The 25235-nt window shown below is 39.7% G+C and overlaps 1 protein-coding gene across 1 annotated transcript in view; it reads left to right on the forward strand.

The window, feature by feature from the left end:
- Positions 1–25235, forward strand: part of RAB38 (RAB38, member RAS oncogene family) — a 70731-nt gene that overhangs the window by 22265 nt on the left and 23231 nt on the right. Inside the window, exon 2 of the mRNA XM_029208430.1 lies at positions 1072–1352. Coding sequence (XP_029064263.1) covers positions 1072–1352 — 281 coding nt within the window. The remainder of the gene's footprint in view (positions 1–1071; positions 1353–25235) is intronic.

The raw sequence follows: 25235 nt of genomic DNA on the forward strand, positions 1-25235 counted from the left end.
TCTAGCTGCTTGGTCTAAGACTAATCCATTTATTTATTTCTTTGTTTGTTTATCTCTACGTCAGAGTGCTTTCCTTATCCCATAGACTGTAGACTAGTTAAGGGTATAGGCCCTCAAGTTCACTGTTGTCATCCTAGCATGTAGCTCAGAGACTGGCATTGATGCGTAAATATCTGTTATCTGTTCAGTTGAGTTGAATGGGACACTCCTGCTATATAAACTTGGGGGAGAGATAGTATTATAAGACTATAGACTATGGCTCAGTGGTTAAGAGTATTCAAGGTTGGTAAATGACTATGGGCTCTGGATTCAAAAAGCTCAGATTTGAATTGTAACTTCTTAAGCTTACCATCTGTATAAATTGAACAAGTTACTTAGCCATATTGGTCTCAATTTTGTCACTTTAAAATGGGCCTAATAATGGTACCTTAATGATTATTTATGGGAATCACATCACTGATGGTTAGTGAACATACAGTAAATGCTAGCTATTACTGTTATCCTTGATTAACGTTGACTGTGGATGCCTTTGTAACATACTAATCTATCGTCCCACTAAAATGTAAGCTCCATCATGGTAGGGATTTTCATGTTTTAATCATTGTATCCCAAGTATTTAGAACAGTGTTGTCCAATAGAACATTCTATGATAATGGAAATGTTCTCTCTTGGGGTGTCTAATACTGTAGCCACTAACCACATGTGGTTATTGAACACTTGAAATGTAGCTAGCTAGTGTGACTGAGGAACTGAATTTTAAATTTTATTTAGTTTTAATTAATTTAAACTGAAGTAGCCACATGTGGCTAGTGGGATACTGTATTAGCAGAGTTCTGGACTGTTACATGGTACACAGACATTTCAATAAATACTTATTAAATGAATGAATCCCCTCAGGACTCAAAGATCAACAACAGAGCTGCCTGACTTCATATTTAGTGCATTCTTTAGAGATAAACAATGAAGCACTTTCCTGAGTGGTCTGCTCATATGAGGTCTTATTAGGTTCCCATGTATGATTCAGTTTACAACTGTAACGTGTTTTTGATTTCTATTTCTTTTTGGTGATAGGTCAAGAAAGATTTGGAAACATGACGAGGGTCTATTACCGAGAAGCTATGGGTGCATTTATTGTCTTCGATGTCACCAGGCCAGCTACATTTGAAGCAGTGACAAAGTGGAAAAATGATTTGGACTCAAAGTTAAGCCTCCCTAATGGCAAACCAGTGTCAGTGGTTTTGTTGGCCAACAAATGTGACCAGGGGAAAGATGTGCTCATGAACAATGGCCTCAAGATGGACCAGTTCTGCAAGGAGCATGGTTTCGTAGGATGGTTTGAAACATCAGCAAAGGTAATGTGACCTTAAAGGATAAACTTATTGTAGGCAAGATTCACAAAGAAAATGGCATATAATCATCGTCATTATCATCATGTTAATAGTGTGTGTTCGTTTAGCGATTTATAGTTCCCAAACTGCTTTAAGCTCTTTCTCATTTCAAGGGGATGAGTGGAACTATGATCCACCATTTAAGATGACTGTGGCTAAGGCGGCAAAGCAACTTGTGCGTGATCACACTGATAATGTTTAATAACCGTGTTCCCTTATTGAGGGCTTATTTTGTGTCAGGCATGCTTTTTGTGCATTTTCTCATTTAGTCCTCACAGCAGCCCTGTTAGGTGAGTGTGGTTCTAGAGTCAATGAAGGAAATGGGCCTCACATTCAGTGTCACTGCTTCATTCAAGTACGAATTAGTTTACCCCAGCAGCACTTAACGTTCTTCTGTCTGCTGGGGATTGTGCTTGGCCCTAGAAATGAAAAGATGGCAAGAACACAGGACTAGCACGCTGGCAATACTGGAAGAGTGGGGTGAGAGAGTACATGGCAAATACCAATGTGAAGAGCATAGTGTGGCTTGGTACTGTTCACTCTCCCGGGTGGTAGAGGAGTAGCAGGAAGTGGGGCAGCGTCACGGCTGGAAGATGCAGAATCCAGTGTGGCATGGTCAGGGGTTTTACACTTCCCATTAGGCCCCATGCTGTTATCTGACGTGTCGGGGGCACAATTTTTGCTCTACTCCCTTTTGTCTCTGTTTATATTTTTGTATCTCAGTATCAGAGAGAAAAATAGTATCATCATACATTTTGAAAAGTTTTTTAAAAAGCACGAATTAAAAGTAAATGGTTTACTACATTTTTCTGAGATTTTCTGTGCACATATAAATATATATGCACATTTTACATTATTAAGATTGCATTCTGCATAGCTTTATATCACGATTTTTCCATTTTTATTTATTTGTGGAACACACATATTGAATACTTGTGGAGCACAGGCACTGCGCTAGTTGTTTGGGATTCAGCTGTGAATAAGATAGGCATTGTCTCTGCACTTATGGAAATTCACACTTAGGCCTTGTGGTGAACGTTTGTGCGCATCACCAGAGAATGGTTGGAAAATATAGCTTGAATGGACATCATTCAGATAGGCTGGGGAGGAGCCTCTGACCGGTTTTACAGAGGGCAGAATGGTCAGATTTGCCCTGGGGACTATGGAAAGGTAAATTGGAGGCAATTAAACCTGGAGACAGAGCCACATGGTAGTTATTGTATTCTTACGGGAAAATGACAAAGCCTTGAATTAAGGTAATGGCTTTAGAGATTACAAAGAAAAACCTGATATGAGAATATCACTAAAGTGTAAACACCAGCAGGAGTAAGCAGCCACTTGGGGTGGGAGGTGATGGAGAAGGAGGAAAAGGTGGTGGTGCCTCTTTATTTTGTCATAGTTGGGATGTTCCTTTGTTTCAGCTGTTTCATGGAGAGTCTCAGTCCTGCCTTCTCTCAGTGCTGTCTCTAAATTGGCCTTATGTTTAGAAATTTTTACTTCTCCGTTCCTTGTTTTCCTTCTTGAGGCCCCAGTGTGCTTGTATGTTTTTCCCCTTCTTTCCTTTTAAAATCCTTTGTTTCCCCTGTTTTTTTAGGATTTTTTTCCCTTTGATTCAGAACACAGTATCTGTCATTTTCTACTTCTTGGCTCTCGTTGAACCTTTTTGGTTTGTTTGTTTGAAGAATTTATTGTTGTAAAGAGAGATTGGTCAAGCAACATTCGCAGATATGATTAAGTTATAGAAATTTAAGAAATATTACATTTTTAATAGACTGATTCTTGGATGTTAGTCCGGCTTTTTAAAATATTCCAAAATGTGGGTGAATTCATCCATTCACCTATTCCTTAGCCCCATACTTTGAAGCCTCCAGGCACAGGGGTAAAAGAGTAGAATTTTGGAGAACTCCTTTTCTTAATTGGTTATCTTACATCTGGAGGGCAGTCGATATTGAATGACTCTTTCTTTTTTATTTTTTAATTTTTCTTGGAGTTTAGTTGATTTACAATGTTGTATTAGTTTCTGCTGTACCGCAAAGTGAATCAGTTATACATATACATATATCCACTCTTTGTTAGGTTCTATTCCTATATAGGTCATTACTGAGTACTGAGTAGAATTCTCTGTGCTATATAGTAGGTTCTTATTAGTTATCTATTTTATATATAGTATATAAATAGTATATATAGTGTGTATATGTCAATCCCAATCTCCCAATTTATCCCCTCCCTTCCCCCTTGGTAACCATAAGTTTGTTTTCTACATCTGTGATTCTATTTCTGCTTTGTAAATAGGTTCATTTGTACCATTTTTTTTAGATTCCGCATATAACCAATATTGTATGACATTTGTCTTTCTCTGTCTGACTTACTTCACTCCGTATGACAATCTCTAGGTCCATCCATTGAATGACTCATATTTATATGAGGAGGGGAGTCTTCCATCATTCATTCGTTCATTCATTCAACAAATGTAATGGAACACCTGTTATGTACCAGGCACTGGGAATAGAGAAACTTACAAAACAGACAGAATCCTGACTTCATGTATAACAGTAACAACAAAACATAAGTAAAATCTTGCGGGGGGGTGGGAAGGGGTGGGCGGATGGATAACCAGTAAATGCTAACAGGAAAGTAAAAGGAAGGAAGACACCTATAAATTTGTGGGGAGGGTTGAAATTGCCTGTGGGACAAAGGACGTTCTGGACATTTTCTTTCACCTCACTCTGACATTCCTTGCACAACAATTACAGTGTCAAACTCTGCTTAAGGGCATGATGTTCATTAACTTAAGGCCTGGCTGACCCGCCATGTACTTAAATACTGGATTTCTAATCCTCTAAATCCCTGCAAGTGTAAACTTTGAAGAGAAGCTTAGTATGGAGAGAGGGTGGAGGGAATTTCACAAGGCACTGAACTGCTAATATGACCAAGAGGGTACAAGGCCTCATTGTGAAAGGTAGAACCCACATTTCTCTTTCCTCCAAACATACTGCTGTTGAAATTGTCCTTCTGAATGTCTTAATAATGAAAATGGCTTCCCAGTGCCAAGTTAGTATTCAAAGTTGACACCTAGACACGCAGGAACAATACTGCAGCGTTGACAAGCTGGAGTGTCAAATGGTTCAAAAAGTCTTTTTTGAAAAAAGATCTCTGATAAAGCTCTACTTACTTTCCAAGGATAGTATTTCAGCATGTACAAAACAGAGGCCCAGATCAAACCGTCTGCCTGAAGCTAAGATGGCAGCATTCGGAGACAGCTACCAATTCATTTGTTGGTTACCTTTGGGATCAGGGAACATTTCCCATAAGATCTTTCTCTTAGAAAGTGAATCTCCTAACAACGAAAGTCCTCTTGAGTGACATCATAGTCAGTCTGGTGATAAACATCTGATTTCCTTTTTTTTACGTTTCCAAAACTTCTAATGAGCCAAAGTCCACAACGTCTGGCTTTGTCCTCATGGCCACATCCTGGAGAAACCCTGTGGGTATATCAGCTTGGCCATACCTGAAGCTGAAACTAGCAGGATGTTGAAGGAGTTTGTCACTGAGACCAGCCTCCTTCTTGCTGCTGGCTCCACTGCCAAGGGAAATTCACCCTCTTGCTCTTCAATCTTCTAAAGAAACTTTCCACAAGAATTTTCCTGCCTGTGCTGTTGCTGGAATAATTGTGGTAGCCTCTAGCTGTGAATTAAGAGAGAAAAAATAAAAAATAAATGTATGCTAGCATCTCTGATTTTTCACATCATCTCTTCAAATATTAAAAACCAAAGGAAAGAAAAGAAGAAGAGTCTCTCTTAAGTCAGATTTTCTTTAGTTTTCAACCTTTGCATTCTTTCCTTTTCTTAGCCGTGTTTAGTTGAATTCTGCCTGGGGATTCACTAAGGCCAGGAAATATATAACTGGGGTGATCATATGTCCCATTTTATGGAACATTCCTTGTTTATGCCTGTGGTCCTAGCATACTTATTAATAACCCCCCCATTTCTGGTCTGTAATTTAATTTACATGGTCAGCCTATAGATCAGGAGCTCTGATACGTCTATCTCACTGTCCACATCATATTTAACTCTAAAAATGGCTCTTTTATGCATTCCTGTGCCCTAGCTCAGTCTTTATAATATGTTTTGGCAGATTTGTCTATTTAGAATGAGGGCCCTGGTCTACTCTTGTTGGTGCATTCCCAAGATTGAGAATCCTGTCTTTCGGGTCCATCTCAATGGCTGATGGGGCCCCGAGACCTTCTGACCCATTTACCTGGTGCTCTCTTGGTGCCCATTGCCTGAATCTCCACCAGCTACTTCCTTTGGATTCACTCTGTGGCCACATCCAACTACCTTTTAGAGTTGTTGTGAGATTAAGTGACAGAATGTACGTGGGGTCCCTGATGTGTTACGTCTGATCCCACCACACACACATACCACATTATCTCTGTCACCTGTCCCCACAGCCCATCTGCCGGTCCAGGTGTCCCCATCTGTACCTGGCTCTGGTGCACACAATACATGCACTCAGAGGAAGAAGGGTCTGTTTCTATATCTCAGCCCTTCCCAGGCTGCTCCATCCCATTCTTATGCTGTAGGGTTCCCATGTGGTTGTGTTCAGAAACAGGACACCAGGAAAATGCCAGTGTAGATGGGAAGTAATGGGGCAAGTAGGATCTACCCAAGCGGTGATGAGAACAGCAATCACAGAGAGAACTGCAGTGCCCTCTAGCCATGCAGCCTCCACCTCATGCCCTACTCCAGGCAGATTTCCTTGTCTGTTTCTACCCTATTTATAGTGACTTTTAGGCCCACCCTCTATCTCAGAATGTTCTAAGATCAATGGGTGCCCTAGAAGACGCTTTCTAACATTAAACTCTATTGAAGTTTAGTCTCTTCCCTGGAGCTAAAAAGAAAGATGTTGATGTGTGTCCTGCTAAGGGAAGGAATATACCCTCTAGTGTTCTCTGTAAGAAGTTGTAGTTTTTAGACGGAGGAGTAGGTGTTTCACAGTGTAGTGGACATTTGTCATGTGTTTTGGGTTTCCAGTAACTGTTAAACACATTTGCTACCTTTGGGGAACTTCTAGTCATGGGAGGCTCCCCTCCCCAGGAAGAGTCCATAAAACTTTCTTCCTCTGCTTTATTTGCAGCTAGGACACAGGCATATGACCTAGATTCCACAGATCATACTGATTCAGAAGTGAGCAACTAGAGGAAGAGGGTGCAATGCAGAACCCATTTTTTTTCTGGGGAGGATGGTGGCAGAAAAGACCTCCATCCTTGGGAGATAGTGGAGTTTGCTGAGTCCCATGCTTGACACAGAAACAGGATCACTGCTGGCCCCAGGAACATTTGCATTCAAGTTGAATTCCTTGGAGCTTTGCAGATTACAGGACCTAGTGCTCAGTGGTGGCTGGCAGCAGTGTCCTCATCACGCCTGTTCTATGTAGGATCTGAGTTTCTGGAAGCTTAGGCTCAATCTGGTTTCTCTAGACTACTGTTTCTGTAGCCTACTGAGTAATTCTGCAAGCTACCCAACATCCCTTGAATAAATGATTTCATGTTTAGCCAGCATCGGCTTCTGAATCTTGTGACTGAGAATCTGGATTAATATACATGGTCAAATACATTTAAGAAATCCAGCTTCGGGCTTCCCTGGTGGCGCAGTGGTTGAGAGTCCGCCTGCCGATGCAGGGGACATGGGTTCGTGCCCCGGTCCGGGAAGATCCCACATGCCGCGGAGCGGCTGTGCCCGTGAGCCATGGCCGCTGACCCTGCGCGTCCGGAGCCTGTGCTCCGCAAAGGGAGAGGCCACAACAGTGAGAGGCCCACGTACCGCAAAAACAAACAAACAAACAAAAGAAATCCCGCTTCACTGTCCCCCTTGCTGTAGGACTTCTCAGGCCTTTGATATCCTATGTACATTCTGAATCTCCAGTAATAAAAATGGATATGTTTCTTGCTGTTTGCTGTACGTTAACTTTGTGTACAGATTTTTACGTGTATGAACTCATTCAGTCCTTAGCATGATCCTATAGAATAGGTTATTATTATTGTTACCATTTAAAAACAAGTTGAGACTTAGGTGATTTCCCTAAAACCATAGAGTTACTACCTTATTTCTTTGATTCTAACTTATGCTTTTTGTTCCTTCCTACGTTAACATTTCAGAATCAAGATATGTCCTCTAGTCAGTGTGTATCTCTAAAATGATGGTGTGTCATACATATGATAGTTTTTTTCACCATCTCCTCCAAAAGGGGACTAAACCATGCAGCAGTTTGTAAATGTTTTTGGCCACATAGAACACTTAACAAACTAATAGAACTCGCTTAGGAAATACTGGCCTAGAATTATCTTTTAAAGGGCAAGTTTTCTGTCTTCCATTGTTTAGTGAGCTTTTCCCATTATTATTATTATTTTTAAATAGCTAAGAAAGCTAAAATATGCAGCAGTTAAGTAGCTAGTTTTCTAGAAGCTGCTTGAAAGGTAGGATCACACATCATTTCTTCTTATAAGCTTTTAGAAGATATATATAATGCATTTATACAAACTGGGAATGCATAGATAATTGCACTTGAGTATGGGTAGACAGTTATTCTAAGTCCTTTTTTAATCATTTTTTTAAATCTTTTTATTTTTAAGTTGGGTAGTAGGCCATTTCTGGTTATTCCCAATTTTTAAATGTCAATCCATGAAAAAATTCTTGATAGTCACTGGTGCATTCATTGATTCAACACAATTTGTATTGAATGACTATTCAGGTCTGTGTTGTGAACAATGTGTATTAAGCCTTTTCTGGATTCAGAGCATACTGTTAGGTGCCTGTTCCTCTTAAAATGCCAGGATTCCCTAAGGGAAGTAGATAGGCCACGTTTTAGGCATCCATCTCCAAAGACTTTAGATGGGGTTGTAGGATGTGCCTCCCCTGACTTAACTGGGACACAGCACATTTAACCTTATTTTTTTAGCTGATCTGTTTAGAGCTAGTTGTACTTAGGAACATAAAAGGAAGGGCCCAATCTGAAAATGCAAAACCAGAGCAAAGTTAGAAGGTATCATTAAAGGAAATGATGGCAATGGTTAATAGTCATGATCATTTCATATAATGACCACTAGTGTTAGTACAACTGTTTGAATCATCGTTTTTGACAGATTCTTAATGCCCTGCATGAAAAATGGAATCACTTCTTGAAATTGAGAGTAGCTTAAGTACAAGAGTCTCAAATTCAAGCAACTCACCTGCTTAGGAATCAGTATAAATTAAGAATAACATTTTAATTTTTATCTTTAGCTAATTGGTTCTCCAGAGGTTTTCTAGGGCTATGCTAATACTTTGCTAAATAACATGAGATCCAATTATGACTAAGACATTGTAGGAAAATAGAAACAGACCCTCAGAGGCTATAACCACAGCTTGGTGTGCAGGAGGCAGGAGTTGCATTTGTCATCCTCGCCTGCGTGGTTCACATTTTCATTACCTACAGCACAGGTCCTTCCTGTTTCATGCTTAGACAATTTTAAATAGTCTCCAGACCTCGCTTGTGGTAGTCTGTACAGCATGGTGCTAAAAACTCAACCTACCCAAGGAATCACTTTGATTTCATTACAGTCTAGTTCAAGAATCTTCTGTAAGCTCTACTTCTTGATTCACATTTAGACACATAAGAATGTAAATTGATACAGTCACTATGGAGAACAGTATGGAGGTTCCTTAAAAAACTAAAAATAGAACTACCATATGACCCAGCAATCCCACTACTGGGCATATACCCAGAGAAAACCATAATTCAAAAGGAGACATGTACCACAATGTTCATTGCAGCTGTATTTACAGTAGCCAGGACATGGAAGCTACCTAAGTGTCCATCGACAGATGAATGGATAAGGAAGATGTGGCACATATATACAACGGAATATTACTCAGCCATCAAAAGAAACAAAATTGAGTTATTTGTAGTGAGGTGGATGGACCTAGAATCTGTCATACAGAATGAAGCAAGTCAGAAAGAGAAAAACAAATACCATATGGTGACACATATGGAGTCTAAAAAAAAAATGGTTCTGATGAACCTAGGGTCAGGACAGGAATAAAGACGCAGATGTAGAGAATGGACTTGAGGACACAGGGAGGGGGAAGGGTAAGCTGGGACAAAGTGAGAGAGTAGCGTTGACATATATACACTACGAATTGTAAAATAGATACCTAGTGGGAAGCAGCCGCATAGCACGGGGAGATCGGCTTGGTGCTTTGTGACCACCTAGAGGGGTGGGATAGGGAGGGTGGGAGGGAGACGCAAGAGGGAGGGCATATGGGGACATATGTATATGTATAACTGATTCACTTTGTTATACAGCAGACACTAACACACCATTGTAAAGCAATTATACTCCAATAGAGATGTTAAAAAAAACAAAACAAAACAAATTTAGGCACCTGAAAACAGGAGTTAGCAAGCTATTACCTGTGGACCAAACGTGGCCTGCCCTTATTGCATAAAGTGTTATCAGAACACAGCCATACTCATTGGTGCACATGTTATCTATGGGTGCTTTTCCATTACATCTACAGAGTTGAGTAGTTGCAACAGAGGCCCAATGGCTTTCAAAGCCTGGACTCTTTACCATCCGATCTGGCCATCTACTCATTAAAGTTTGCCACTGATGTCTTACAATAGCATTAGCTTCTCTTTTGTGCTTGTGGCTTTACATGCAATAGCTCATCCTTGAAACAGTCTTGTAAGTACTTTTATTAGTCCTGTTTTACAGATGAGGGGATTAAAGTTTAAATTGGAGAACATAAATGACTAACTAAAGATCTCATAGTTGGTAGGTAGTAAAGTTGGGATTTCAAGGCAGATGTGCTCAGAGTACACCCAATCACCACACTGCACTATCGTATAGCCTTTTCCAATCTGGCCTAATTATACAATAACTATTTATGATAAACGGTTGACCAGGGATTGAGATAGACAGATAAAATAGATAAGGTAAAATGTAGCCCGGTCTCAAAGTTTAAAGTCTAATGACACATACAGAGACATGTAAATAGGTCTTCCAGGAAATGTAACAAAGTAGAGCAATTCACCTGGAATTATTGAAGGGACTGAATAATGAAGGGGCCTTTTCTCGCATGTACATTGCCAGCCACTTGCCTTTCCCTCATCTCTGTGCTTTTGTCCTGATATTCCCTTTGTATGGACTGTACAAGGCAGAGGCAGTTGCCATTCTTTGTTCATATTGTTTTGTCCAAACACATCCAGCTCTGGGTGTGAGACAGGAAAGGGAGAAACACCCCTGGATTTAGCAGTAGGGAGTCTTTAGTAATTAATCATTGGTGGGCTCAAAGATAAGACACCTTACTTTCCGAATATCTTCTACCTCACAGAGATTCACGAGAACAAGCATACAAGGAATCTTTGTTTTCAGACAGGATCAAGACAGAGCTCATCCCTCCTCCAGAAAAGACCAGGCCCAATAAGGCACAGACATATTTTTGTTAAATGATTGTTTTTAGTATTATTTAATTGTGCTTCTTAACAGGGGTGATCTTGTCAATGTCTAGAACTATTTTTGGTTGTCATAACTGATCAGGGAGCGGAGGGTGCTACTCACATCAAGTGGGTAGAAGCCAGGGATGGTGCTAAACATCCTACGGTGCACAACACACAGCCTCCCAACTCCCACCCCTCCAAAGAATGATTTGGCCCAAGATGTCAATAGTACTGAGGCTGCGAAACCCCAGATATCATGCTTTATGTTAGAATTTTCTAAATCGTCTAAGGAAAAGGCACTACCTGACTAAAAGTTCCTGTTAGTTTGTTGGCAGTTTTAAGAAAAATCAAGTAGGGTGGTCTTTTGAGTTTTGTATGTTTACCAAGTATGCAATTGTATGAAAAAAGTTAGGAGTTAATTCTTGCCAAATGATGACTCTTGTTAGATTGTGGGATTGTGGGTGATTTTATTTTCATGTTTCTGGTTTCCATTTTTTAAAAATTTGATTATATTGCTTTTACAGTGACAGAGATAAAATTATAAATAAAGATATAAACAAATAATAAAAAAGAAACTGTTGAGTCTTTGGGTTCAGGCTTCTCTAGTCTATTAAGGATTCTCTGCCCGAGGGTTTGAGGCTAAGGGACATGGTTTGACACAAGGCAGAGTTTTGCCTTCTCTGTTCCCCACCCACCTAATACTTTAATCTCTGAATTTTAGCATTTCCAGTACTCATCTCCATGCCTTTTCACATGCAGTTCCTTCTGTCTCGATCCTTCTATGGTCTTCGCCTTAGGAAATTCCAGATTTTCCACATCTTTGTTCTCTTCCTACTCACACCATATAGCCCCTACAGATTTCCTTAAGGGACTTCCTCTCTCCCACCTACATGTCTGGGGCACCAGTTAGATAGCTAACTGTTGGGCCGGCTTACATGATGTGGCTCAGCCCTCTCTTCTAATGGATGGGCATTGCTTAGAGAGATGAGGCAGGGTGTGAGTCACTCTGAGTGATTGTGTCTTTCTGGTCCCAGAAAAACAACCCTGTCCTCAGCTGGACCCAGGCTCTAGGATCACCATGGATTTCTGAACCTGAGAAAGGGCCCTGAGAAGCACGGACGGGCACTTTGGCAGAGTATGGCGAGTGTGGGCTTGGATGCCATGTAGATAGGGGTCAGGCTCTTGCCTCAGACCCACAGCTATGTGGCTTTGGGCCAAACCCTTAATCATGCTGAGCTTCCATTTCTCATATGAAAAATGGAGATAATACTTTATGGGGTAGTTATAAGAATTTGTGCTAATAAGCGTGAAATGCCTGGAAGATTAGTATGCAATAAATGACTGGTCTTTCTAAAGAAAATATACATGCATGCAGAAATTGCTCTCAGTTTCAGGGGCTTCCCAGACAATCCTGCCCACTGAAGCATGGACCCTGTTCTAAAGCCAGCCCATGTGCCTTCAATTGCTTAATTCCTCTCTAATGGTATCTTTAGAAAAATGTGTTAGAATTAGGGGATTCCTGGAGAAAAAGTTCTGTTCAGCTAGAGCAGGAATTCTTTGTTGGGGTAGAGTGTCAGAACCAGGATGAAGGGACCAGGGAGCCTTTTCTCCTCAGATTTTTGCAAAATGCCTCTGTCGATGGTACATTGCTGTCCCCCGATCCCCTTTGAGGATCACTGTGTGTGATGAGAGATGTTGCCCCTGGGAGTGTGTTGCTCTTCTGCATGGTCTGGAAACAGGAACCAAAAGCAGGAAAAATGATGAGCTTAGTTAGAGGAAATTGGAGACTGAAGGGAGGGCGGTATAAGCTCTATTCTAAAGGACAGAAGAAGAGTTCAGAAGGACTTGATGAGTTTCCTGGTGCGTCTAAGAAAGGGAGCCAAAATTAGAGGTAGGGAGAGTCTGAAATCTTTGTAAGATTTCCATGTTTGCACTTTTTTTTTTCTTTTATTTTCTTTTTGGCTGTGTTGGGTCTTCATTTCTGTGCGAGGGCTTTCTCTAGTTGTGGCGAGCAGGGGCCACTCTTCATCCCGGTGCGCGGGCCTCTCACTCTCGCGGCCTCTCTTGTTGCGGAGCACAGGCTCCAGACGCGCAGGCTCAGTAGTTGTGGCTCACGGGCCTAGTCGCTCCGCGGCATATGGGATCTTCCCAGACCAGGGCTCGAACCCGTGTCCCCTGCATTGGCAGGCAGAGTCTCAACCACTGCGCCACCAGGGAAGCCCCCATGTTTGCACTTTTAAAAAATCCTGTTCTAGCTCCCCATCATACTTATTTCTGTAAAAACCTTTTAAGGAAAAAAGGCCTATCTTTCAGAATTTCAAAGACGGGAGGATGCTTCTGAGGTTCTATCCTATCTTGAGCTTAATCTGCAGCAGAGGTGAGCTGTATGGAAAAGTGTAGGTGAAGGAGGATGGAAAAAGCAAGTAGAATCCTGGTGCGTTTGGGAATGAAAATATTGCCTGGGTGCAGTGGAGTTCAGATCATGACGGAATATGGTCTCTGGTCTTCACTAGTAGACCACAGTTCCCATTCCCAGACTCAGGGAATGATTAAATACAATCAGACTCTTCTTCTGGAGTCAGATTTCTTCCTGGATCTCTACCTGCAGCCGTGTCTTCTTTCCCAAACTTCAGACTTCTACGTCCCTCTGGATCTCCCCCTGGATCTCACCTAGATAACGCTTCAAATCCAATATGTTGGAAACTGAATTTATTAGCTCTTCTGCAAATCAGATCATCTGGTTAGGAGAACTTACATCCACCCAGACATCCAAGCCATATACCCATAGAAACAGGTTATTCATCCTTCAGAAACCCCAAGTTCCTGAGCACAGAAACCCCCATAGTAAGGCTCTTCTCTGCCTCTCCAGGTCTATCCCTGGCTACGTTGTCCCTCCATTCATCACCTAGTGATACCAAACTGCATCAAGTTCACATCTCGGAATTCCCCCTTCCTGGAACATGCTTCCTACACTTACTCACCTGTCTTTCACTCTTCCTTCAGAACTAGGCTCAAGCATCATCTGTTACTGGCTCTCAGGTAGTCTCTCCTATCTCTTGCCACATATGTTAAACTTCTTTCTTTATGGACCTGGTCCCTGCGCTGCACTGTGAAATCCTCCTGGTTACCCACCAGCACGTTGGCTTGTACATGGTGGGTGATCACATGATCAGTGTTTATTGGATGGAACAGAATGGTTTGCAGCACTGCTTTTCAAGCACTTATTCAGAAGATTCCTTTACCATATTATACTTTTCCCTGCCCCTTGTGGAGTATTTCTGTCCTTAGAGAACTGTGAAGAAGCAGAAAACTTAATTTACTGCTGTATTTCCCAGGAGGACTCCACATTATGTAACTCCTTTTATCCAGAAAGCTCTCTAGACACTTTGCACAGCAGGGAGATTACAGTGCCCCACAGTGTGAAGCGGGAAGTAGAGAAGAAAAATGAAGATGAGGGAAGCAGTCCTCCTTAGTGCCTTGGGCCCAAACTGGGAACTGCAGGATTCTTTGCATGGTGATTCCACATAGCATGCTGCAAGAATCTGTCATCAGCCTGTAGATTTTATTAGCCAGCATATTCCTCCTTCACACCCGAGAACCAGAATTTAGTGGTTTCCTCCTCATTGAAATTCTCATAATCTTGTTTTACATGCACCTCTTGTTTCAGCTACTGTCATTTGAGCTGCACACAATATCATATTTGTCCTTTTTTAAAACTAATAAACAGAGTTCCAGAGAGGCTTTTCAATGATTTTCATTGCAGAAATGAGGCCTAGACTTCAGATCTAGTCTAGAACTCTATACAATGACGTGATTCTTGAACAGAGCTGTACATCGGGAACACCTGAGGAGCTTGTTACAATGCACTGCAGATGCCTCGGCCCTACTCTCGGAGATGTCTGGAGGGGCATAGATCGTATGTTTTTGCAAAACAGTCCTTTGGTGATTTTGATGTGCACACTGGTTAAGATGCATTGTGTTAGACTTTGTTCACTCACTCACTCATTCATTCATTTATTCATTCCTGGTGTATTCCTTGAATACCTACTGTGTATTCAGGTAGGCACTTTGCTAAGCACTGAGGTACTGGTGATAAAGGGCACAGTTTCTTCTCATTAAGAAGTTCTCAGTCTCCTGGAAGAAAACCCATAAAAATGAATAATTACAATACAGTAGGAAGTTCCATTAAAACTGGTGGATTCGCCATATGACCCGGCAATCCCACTACTGGGCATATGCCCTGAGAAAACCATAATTCAAAAAGAGTCATGTACCACAGTGTTCATTGCAGCTCTATTTACAATAGCCAGGACATGGAAGCAACCTAAGTGTCTGTCGACAGATGAACGGATAAAGAAGATGTGGCACGTATATACGATGGAATATTACTCAGTCATAAAAAGAAACAAAATTGAGTTATTTGTAGTGAGGTGGATGGACTTAGAGTCTGTCATACAGAGTGAAGTAAGTCACAAAGAGAAAAACAAATACCGTATGCTAACACGTATATATGGAATCTAAAAAAAAAAAAATGGTACTGAAGAACCTAGGGGCAGGACAGAAATAAAGTCGCAGACGTAGAGAATGGACTTAAGGACACAGGAAGGGGGAAGGGTAAGCTGGGATGAAGTGAGAGAGTGGCATGTACATATATACACTACCAAATGTAAAATAGATAACTAGTGGGAAGCAGCCTCATAGCACAGGGAGATCAGCTCGGTGCTTTGTGACCACCTAGAGGGGTGGGATAGGGAGGGTGGGAGGGAGACGCAAGAGGGAGGGCATATGGGGATATATGTATACATATAGCTGATTCACTTTGTTATACAACAGCAACTAACACAGCAATGTAAAGCAGTTATACTCCAATAAAGATGTTAAAAAAAACAACTGGTGGATTCTATAAGAGCTGTGAGAGCACTTGAGGGAGAAGGTGTTACCTCTACCTGAGAATGAGGCAACTTCCTTGATATTTGATCTGAGTCACCCAGGCTAAGAGAGTCCCCAAAGGAAGATCCAAGGGGACCACTGGGAGGAGCTCCTTTTTAGCAGGTTTGTGCAGAGGTGCATATGGAAGCCACCTTCAGGAATCGGTGGGTGTCTTAAAAAGCAAGGACAAGGCTTTTCATCTTCTTAAAACTTTTTCTTTTTAAGGTAGAGTTTATTAATTAATTAATTTATTTTTGCTGTGTTGGTTCTTCGTTTCTGTGCGAGGGCTTTCTCTAGTTGCGGCAAGCGGGGGCCACTCTTCATTGTGGTGCGCGGGCCGCTCACTATCGCGGCCTCTCTTGTTGCAGAGCACAGGCTCCAGACGCGCAGGCTCAGTAGTTGTGGCTCACGGGCCCAGTTGCTCCGCGGCATGTGGGATCCTCCCAGACCAGGGCTCGAACCCGTGTCCCCTGCATTAACAGGCAGATTCTCAACCACTGCGCCACCAGGGAAGCCCGATGAGCTGAGTAGTTGCAACTACTCAGAGTTGAGTAGGCCCGATGGCTTTCAAAGCCTGAACTCTTTTTACTTTTTTATTGAAATATAGTTGATTTACAGTGTTGTACTATTTACAATAGCCAAGGCATGGAAGCAACCTAAGTGTCCATCAACGGATGAATGGATAAAGAAGATGTGGTATATATATGCAATGGAATATCACTCAGCCATAAAAAGAATGAAATAATGCCATTTGCAGCAACATGGATGGACCTGGAGATGATCATACTAAGTGAAGTGAGCCAAACAGAGAAAAACAAATATCATCTTTATCCTAAGATATCTAAGTAAGAACATGTCACTATCGCAGTTACCTAGCTTTATTAGTCATCAGAAAATTGTCAATACAAGACCACAGAGACTTACTATTATGAATAATAGTAAAAATGTATATTTATGAAATACATTCTTACTCTTCTTACCAGGCCTTGTTTTAAGTGCTTTACTGAATCATTTCACTTACTTTCCCCAAACCATTGTGAACTAGGTGCTGTTATTATGTCCATTTTACGAATTAAGGAGCTGAGGCTTAGAGAAGTTAAATAGCAAGTGACAGAGCCAGAATTAGAACCCAGATCCCTCTGTTCCTGTTATTTTTTCACTTCCATATGTCTACCTAATAGTCTAATATTGCTATTCCTTGATGTGATACTTTTAGACATACCCGCTGATAACCCACTATACTAAATGAGGATTTACCTTTCTTACTTGACTGCTAACTCCCATCCCATTTTACCAGTAGATTTCTATCACTTCCTGTAGCTGAATTATAACAAAAATCATAGTACGTATTATGAGATAGGAAAACATTATTCACTCACATAATTTGCCATCTTTCTTCCTTAGGGTTTTTGGAAAAATGTCCACCATATTATTTATTCTATCAAGACTACTTTTGTCCTGGTGGCCTCCATTCCAGAGTCCTCTGTTTTCTTCATCCAATTTGACTGCCCTGGAGCCCCAACCCAGCTGTAATCCTGGGACTTTTCTTTGTCATTCTCCTGAGTAGGATAGCTTGCTGCCTGGGTCCCAGTTTTATATTCTTGTTTTACTGGAACATAACTTCCTGCAGTTGCTTAGGAAGAGCTGAATGGGCATTTCTGAGTCCTTGATATCTTCAAGAATGTGTATTTAACCCTCACACAATTTTAACTGTTTATATGGGTATAGAATTCTAGGTTGAAAATGATTTCCCCTATGCCTTGAAGGCATTGCTCCATTGTAGTATAGCATTTAGCATTGTGCTTTAGACATTTCAGACCATTCTGGTTCTTAAAGCTTTGTACGTATGCTGTTTTGTTTTTTAAGGCAGTTTTGGGGATTATCTCTTTACTCCTGGTTATTTCTTTGGTAGTTTTCCCCCCTTCCTATTTGTTGTTGTTGTTGCTGTTCTTTCTTTATGGAACTCCTAGTTTGATGTAACTTTTTGAATTGAGTCTGTGAACCTACTACACTTTTTTTCTCATATTTTCAGCAGTTTGTAATTTTTATTTTAGTCTTTATATATTTTGACTTAATTCCTATTCTTTTATTATAATTTTTTACTTCAGCAATCATAGTTTGAATTTGGAAGAGATTTCCTATTTGCTGATTGTTCTTTTTTGTAGCATCCTATTCTTAGTGAAGAATGTAATAGCTTCCTGTATTTGTGGAGATACCAATTAGTTTCTTAACTTTTTTTTGGTTTGTTTCTCACATTACCTATTTCAGTAGTTATTTTTCAGCCCATTTTGTTCTTTTCTTTTATGTTGATTGCTCCCCTTGAACATCTGATGATTCTTGGAAGAACATTCATGTTTAGAAACAAGACCATCAAAAGCAGATACCAAGCTCTGTGTGTATAAGTAGGCTTGTTGATTAGAGGCTACGTTGATTACTGACTAGTGGATTTCACTTTAGGTTAGTAGTCACTGGGGACTCCTAGATGTCAGCTCTCAGAGGTCTTTTCTCAAAAGAACTCTTTTCTCTGCTAAGGGTGAAGATGCAAGAGTTCTGTGAGGGGAAAAGTAATAGCCCAGCTGCCATATTGACAGACTTTTAATTAATTCCTTTTTCAATCCCATACCACCCACATGGGGAAATTAGTTGGTATGTCTTTAGTCTCAAGTCTTTTCTCTTTGGTTTATTCAGAAGTTAAACCAGTATTTGAATTGGGGTGTCGATGACTAGCTGCTGGTATTCTACATGGAAGTATGGGGAAGGGATGTGGTTGACATTTCCCATTCTGACCTTCAACTAGTCCTCCTGATTTCAACCACTCCCAATATTTGAGTCTTGGGACTCTTTTGGATTCTGTGGGAATTATTGAGCTCTCTGATTGTTCATATCTCCCTCTACAAACCCTATAGACCATGCTATGTACACCCTAGTAAATCTACTACTCTCCGTTACTTTCAGATTTCTAAAAATGTGTTGAAATCTCTTGAATGCTTGTGCACATTTCCTCATTCTTTTAATTCCTGAGATTCTATTTGAAATATTTTGCTTCTTTGAAATCATTTTTTCAGAATTTTGGTAAAGAAAATAAATAAATATATTCCCTCAGTCTGCTGTCTTTAACTGGAAGGTGCCCATGGTCTTTGACCTTTTGCTAATTGTTTATTTCTGACTCAATTTTAGTCATTATATAATTTAATTCATGACAGTTTCTTTTAAAATTAAGGTTATTTTATCTTCATTTTAAATGTGGAAACTGAAGTACAGCGGGATTTAAGTCACTTACCCAAAGGAGTACCAGAGCTAGGATTTAAACTCAGGTCTGATTGATTCTGGATCTAGCTGGTGCTTTCTATCCCAGCTTTCTCCTTCTAAAAGAAAAATCATGGCAAAGCCTCTGTCTCCTCTCTCAAAACCATTGTCAGAACCTTCTGGAAGGGGTTGCTTCCTTGTTTCAGGAGGGGTTTTGTTAATGAGACATGTTTGCTTTCTCCCTTCTTGTGCTTCTTCATTTTCTTCAGTGTTGATTTTGCTTGTCCCTGTTCAGTGGTCCTTCACCTTCTTTGATGTCTCTTGTGTGCCATCTCTGAAGCACCCTTAGATTTGTGGGCAGCAGCCCTGCCTTTCCAAGGCCTTGTTTCACCTCTTTCTGCTTCACTGACTAGTGAGGTATTGATTTCTTGGGAGAGCTTGCTGGGATTGGCGGGTGGGAATCAATAGCCCGTTAGACATAAGTGGAAAGTAGCAGCAGCCCCTCCTCAGCACCCTGCTCACTGACCTAACGTGCTGGGGTGCTGGTCAAAGACGAGGTTAGCCTGACGTGTCCAGGGGTATTCTGAAGTGATTAGATTGTTCTAGGAACACTGTAGCAAAGCCACTGACAGAAAAATCAAGAGCTTTAAATCCATGTCCTTGAACTAAATGAAGAGGAATCATTTTTGAGAATAAATTTGCCTGTCACAGGTTGCTTCAGGAGAAGGAAGTTCTGTTGAGAACTTTTCTAATTCTTGGGTCACTTTGAATTTTCTAGTGTAGGCACAATCTTTGTGAATCATAAAGCAAGTCATTTAGCTTTCATGTTCTTCAGGGTTTCCAAAATGAAAGAGAAGGTGGGTGTCAGCAGTGGATGCCTAGCATTACCTATACAGTGTGTTTCTGAAACATTGTGTGTAAATCCCGTTTTTAAATGCAACCTCAAGGGGCTCATTATGGCAGCTCTCCCTGGGTGAGTTCCTTTGGAAAGAGAATTATCACTGTCTGTTTGATCTGGTTATAAGTGTAGCTCTTATGTTTCAAATTTTTGTAAAGAAGAACATACACAAGCAGTAAATTCAAATTAGCAAAATCTGAAGAGGTCTTGTGTTACCACTGTCATAGAAACCCATACTCAATTCCCCAATTATCATGTCATTATGTCTTCTACATTGCATGGAAACACAGGAAAATTAGATTTGGAGAGTACTTCCAAATCATCTTGTCTAACTCTGTATTTTATTGTTTCATTTATTCATTCTTTAAAGAATCACTGAGTAACTCTCCTCCATGTGACAGACACTGTGTTAGGCAGAAGGGCTCTACCTGGACAAAAAAGATAAAATCCCTGCCTTCTTGGAGCCTGCATTGTAGTGGTGGACACAAGTAATAGAAAGATAAGTAAGTGCGATGTATAGTTTGTCTGGTGGAGCTAAGTGCTAGGGAGATCATTAATGCAGGGAAGGAGTCTAGAGCTTAAGTGGCATAAATGCATCGGATCGTAGGCAGGAATTCACAGAGAGGAGAGCAATTTTAGACAGGTGACCAGGGAAGGTTTCACTCAGGTATTTTTAAAATTAAAGATTAGAAAGAGGGACAGTATTGAGTCATATAGATTCCTGGGAGGGGAATGGCCCAGGAAGAGGGTAGAGCACAGGCAGAGGCACTGTGGCTGTGCTTTACTAGGAAGACAGAGATGAGGTAAGAGGTGATGGGGTCCTGTTCAGTCTTTAGAACATTGTAACAACTTCGGGTTTTGCTCTGAATGAGAAGGGAAGACGTTGGGTGTGATCAGAGATATGATTTGATTTAAACAGTCATTCTGGTGGCTATATTGAGCTTGGATTATAGTGGGAAAGGTTGGAAGCAGGAGATTAGCTAGGACTCTATTGCATATCTAGAGAAGAAAAATCATGGGAAGTAGTCAAACCCTATATGTAATTTTGAACATATAGCAGACAGGGTTAACTGACAATTTGGAAGAAGATTATGAAAGAAAGAGAAGATTTGGGAATGGCTCCACAGTTTTTGTCCTGAGCAACTGGAAAAGTTGAGTTGCCACTTTCTGAGCTAGGGGTCCTGAGATGTGGATGGGTCCATGGGGAGAATGATCAAGACTCAGTTATGTGTATGTTAAAATCTGGACGACATCTAAAAGCAGATGTCGAGTAGGTAGTTGTATATGATTCTGGAGTATAATAGAGAAGTCCAGGCTGCAGGTAAGAGGACCAAGGACTGATCTCTGGGCACTCCCAACATTTAGACAAGAAAATAAGGCCACAGAGAGAGGAAGGTGTAGAAGGAATACATACTTCAAAAAAGAGAGTGGACTCTTCTCAGTGTAGTATAATCCTAATAAGGTTACATTGAACTAGCCTGAGTTTTCATCTTCTTTTCCTGTGCTACTCTTCTGAGTTAGTACAGTGGGAAGATGTTGGACAAGGAAAAAAAAAAAACAAAAACCAAAAAACAGATTGCACAGCATTGGTGCTCCCTCTATACATATATCATCAAAAATTAGATTTATTCACTGTGTTTCTGCTAGTTAGTGGGTCTGAAAATCAAAGTAGGCAAGTAAGATGACTAAGCGATTGTCTCTTTCTATGCTGTCAACCGTGCACTTCCTTTTAGGTATCTAAGGTATGATTGGAGCATGGCTTTCACTAGGTTTTAGACTGGCTGGAGTTATTCAAATCTAACTAAATCTAAATTCAAGTTTCAGGTCTATGAAAGGGCCAGAATATCTAGAAACCTTGTAAATGAAATTCATCATGTAGATTGAAAGTCTGCTGTTATTTGCCAAGAATGTTCAAAATGATAATATTTAACATTTGTAGAGCACTTTGAAATTTAGAATGTTTCCAGCATCTACTTACTTGGCTTTCGCAAATGCCCAGCACAGAATGCTTTTTCACTCTTTTGTAAGCCTTCTCTTTGTTAAGAGCTCCTGCCTGTTCATGTGAAATGGCTTTAAAAACACCATCTGGTTCTCCTACCTGGATAGTCTGTAATCTGTCCATATGCATTTTTTGAATGTAGTGTCCAGATCTGTTGACAACATACCAGACATAGAAGCATGGTATGATAAGGCTTTAACTTACCTTGCCTAAGTCACATTTCTATTTTCGATAGTATTGTACTGTACTAATTTCTTTGAACAGCTGGATCAAACTGTTGACACATGATGAACTCATGGACATCTAAAAGTCCCCCCTTTTTTTGCAAATAATAGACTGTCAGGTAAGGTCTTATGCATTTAAGCTATTGATAATTTGAACCCAAGTGTAGGATTTTATATGAATGTCTGTTAAATTTTATTCTGAGGCTTCAATCTATGATTCCAGTTTCACTTTTAATCTATTATTTTGCTTACCAAAGTAAAGTTTGAATTTCAGGAAGGGTTATGTCCATCTAAATTTGAAAGAGACTCTAAGAACAGTGACAGCTGGCTGTTGGCTGGGGGTTGCTTTTAGGTTCTAGAGGCTGACCTCAGTTCCTAGCCACGTGGCCTTTTCACAACATGGCAGGAGAATCTCTTTACAGTTGGCTATGGTGGAGTCTTATATAAGGTAACGTAATCAAGGGAGTGACGATTCCATCATGTTTACAGGTCCCATCTACACTCAGTGGTCATGTACCCCAGGAGGTAGAAATCTCGGGGATAGCCTGCAGTAATGGTTTCTAGGCAGTAATAAGTTTTCTGGAAAGACTGAGAGCAAAAGGCACGTAACAACTGTGTCTGCACTCCCCCTCTGTTTTGAAGTTCAGAAAATAAATTTTACTAGAAGCCCCACCCAGTTGACTTGCGCTTGTATTTCATTAGCCACAACTACCCTTAGCACAAGGAAGACAGGAAAATCAAATTTTGGTTACCTACAATCAGGATTCCGTCAGAAAGGAAGAGGAAATGTTGCATATTATGTAAATAGAATAGCCAGGGCAGGAATGGAAATGCCAAATGGAGAAAACAAATCTTGTCTAGTTTAGGAGAAATGGAAGTTAATGAAAAATATCACAAAAAAGCTCCCACACAGGATTAATCACTGTTAACATTATCATATTTCTTAACTACATCATATTATATGCAACTTTTAAATTTATCATGAGAACTTTTTCATGGTAAGCTTTTTGTAAATATAATTTAATAACTGAATAATGTTCCATCTTAAGAATACACCATAATAACTCTTATAATTAATCCCCAGTAACTAACCCTATCTTTGGGTAGCTTTAAACTTTCACTATTATAAATAATGTCATGATGCATACTTTTTACATAAAATAGTTTATACATTTAAGATTATTTTATTAGGCTTTATTCTTAGTAGAATTACTGGATCAAAGAGAATGGACATTTTTATGGTTCTTATTACATAACTTCATATCTTCTTTCCAAAACGATAAGCTAACTTATACTTGCCAACAATGAATAGAAGTGTTTGTATGAAAACACTCTAAAATCCCAATTTCATCATCGTGTCAGTCTGTTTCTTATCTTTAAGTCAAAGAAAAATTTGCTAAGTATGCCTTTTTTGACTTCCTCCAAACTTCTGATAAAAAAATGAGGTTAATTCTTCATGAGGTCAGAGGTTTGAGCTATGTGCCACTACCTTAGAAACTATTCTTGTTTAATGTAATTAAATAATTAGTAGTCCTCAGGCACCATTTGAGACAATTAAATTTACCCATTTTACTTTGGAGCCAACATATAGCCACCTTGTCCACAGGACATTATGGGGGCATTATACTACACCTAAGATGCGAAAGGCAGTGTTCTGATCATTCAATCTGAAATCTTTCTTACAGGAGAAAACGAAGTTAGTTTGCTGTGTTAGCTCTGCCTTCTCTAGGTCATCTGTTTGCCTCACACCACATCCTTCAAGCATTAGTCTTTCCCTTTGTGATAACACTTTGCTCTGAATAAACCCCAATACCGTCTTCTTCTGCCTTTAGCACCTTCTGCAGGCATGTCCTTAGACTTGGTTTGAGCTTCCTGACCCAATTTGGGTGAGTTCAGACCACCCTTGAATCTGTTCTGAGTTCACTTCCCTTCTCCTTCTAGCTTTTAGGCATGTTATTTTTAAACCTGATCTTACCTGAGATATTCCTGTAGTCAAACTGTTTTCTTAAGATCTCTTTCCTGTTTCTTTTTCATTGGGTTACTCATGATTGTATAGTTAGAATTTCTGTTTTTGAGCTTCCTGTCGTTTTTTTCTAGATTCAATCTTATGGATAGTTTTTCATCTGTGAGGAAAACCTACATAATTTTCCATTCCTTTTTATATATTTCTATTTTATAGTTCATGAAATATTTATAGATGTTCTCTTTCCTTCCTGTTGTATGGGTAAAATAAAGATATTAAGACTTCCTACACTATTCATGGTTCAAAATTAATCACTCTCTTTGTTTGTTCTTTGTTCTGCACCTTTGAATGTGAATATTAAAAAATACATACTCCTTATGCGGAACTTTAACCAGAATTATAAACTTTAACTTTAAAGTTTATAATTATTTATAATTATAAAGTTAAAATTTTATTAACTTTATATTTTTTATATATTTTATATATATATATATATAAAATATTTATATTTTATATATATATATAGATATTATATAATTATTTATAATTATAAAGTTAAAATTTAAAACTTTAACTTTAAAGTTATAAACTTTAACTTTAACCAGAATTATAAAATAGAAGATTAAAATGATCTGTAATCAAACCACCAATTGATTTCACTTTTTAGCATTTTGTCTGTTTCCTTTCTAACCAGAAATGTGTATATATTAAACAGAATTCCATCCTATCCCTTTTAAGCCATATTTATCCTTAAAGTGTCAACCCATAGAATTGGCTTATTAGCTACAGACCTATAGCTACATATACATAATGCCAGCGGGAGGAGGAAAAAAAAAAGTAAAAGGTACCCAGGTCAGCAAAAAGAGCTAAATTGTCTTCAGAATAATATTTTATGATGCAAGAAAGCATGTAATACATCTTAAGTAGTTCTCAGGAACAAAGTCAATATTTTTAAAGTTTACATTTGAACCAGAAACATCCTTTATCTGGAAAAGTTATTGTCCTTTTGAATCTATTTAATTCAGTAGAATTCTATGAAAAAAATAGAAAATCAGAACTGAGGTTAAGTTTTAAGCTCCGAGAAGCCTCTTTTGTTCCCTTTTCTTTC

The sequence above is a fragment of the Monodon monoceros genome, unplaced genomic scaffold, assembly GCF_005190385.1.
Source record: "Monodon monoceros isolate NGI ecotype Baffin Bay Population unplaced genomic scaffold, NGI_Narwhal_1 Super_Scaffold_7, whole genome shotgun sequence".
In the NCBI taxonomy this organism is placed as follows: Eukaryota; Metazoa; Chordata; class Mammalia; order Artiodactyla; family Monodontidae; genus Monodon; species Monodon monoceros.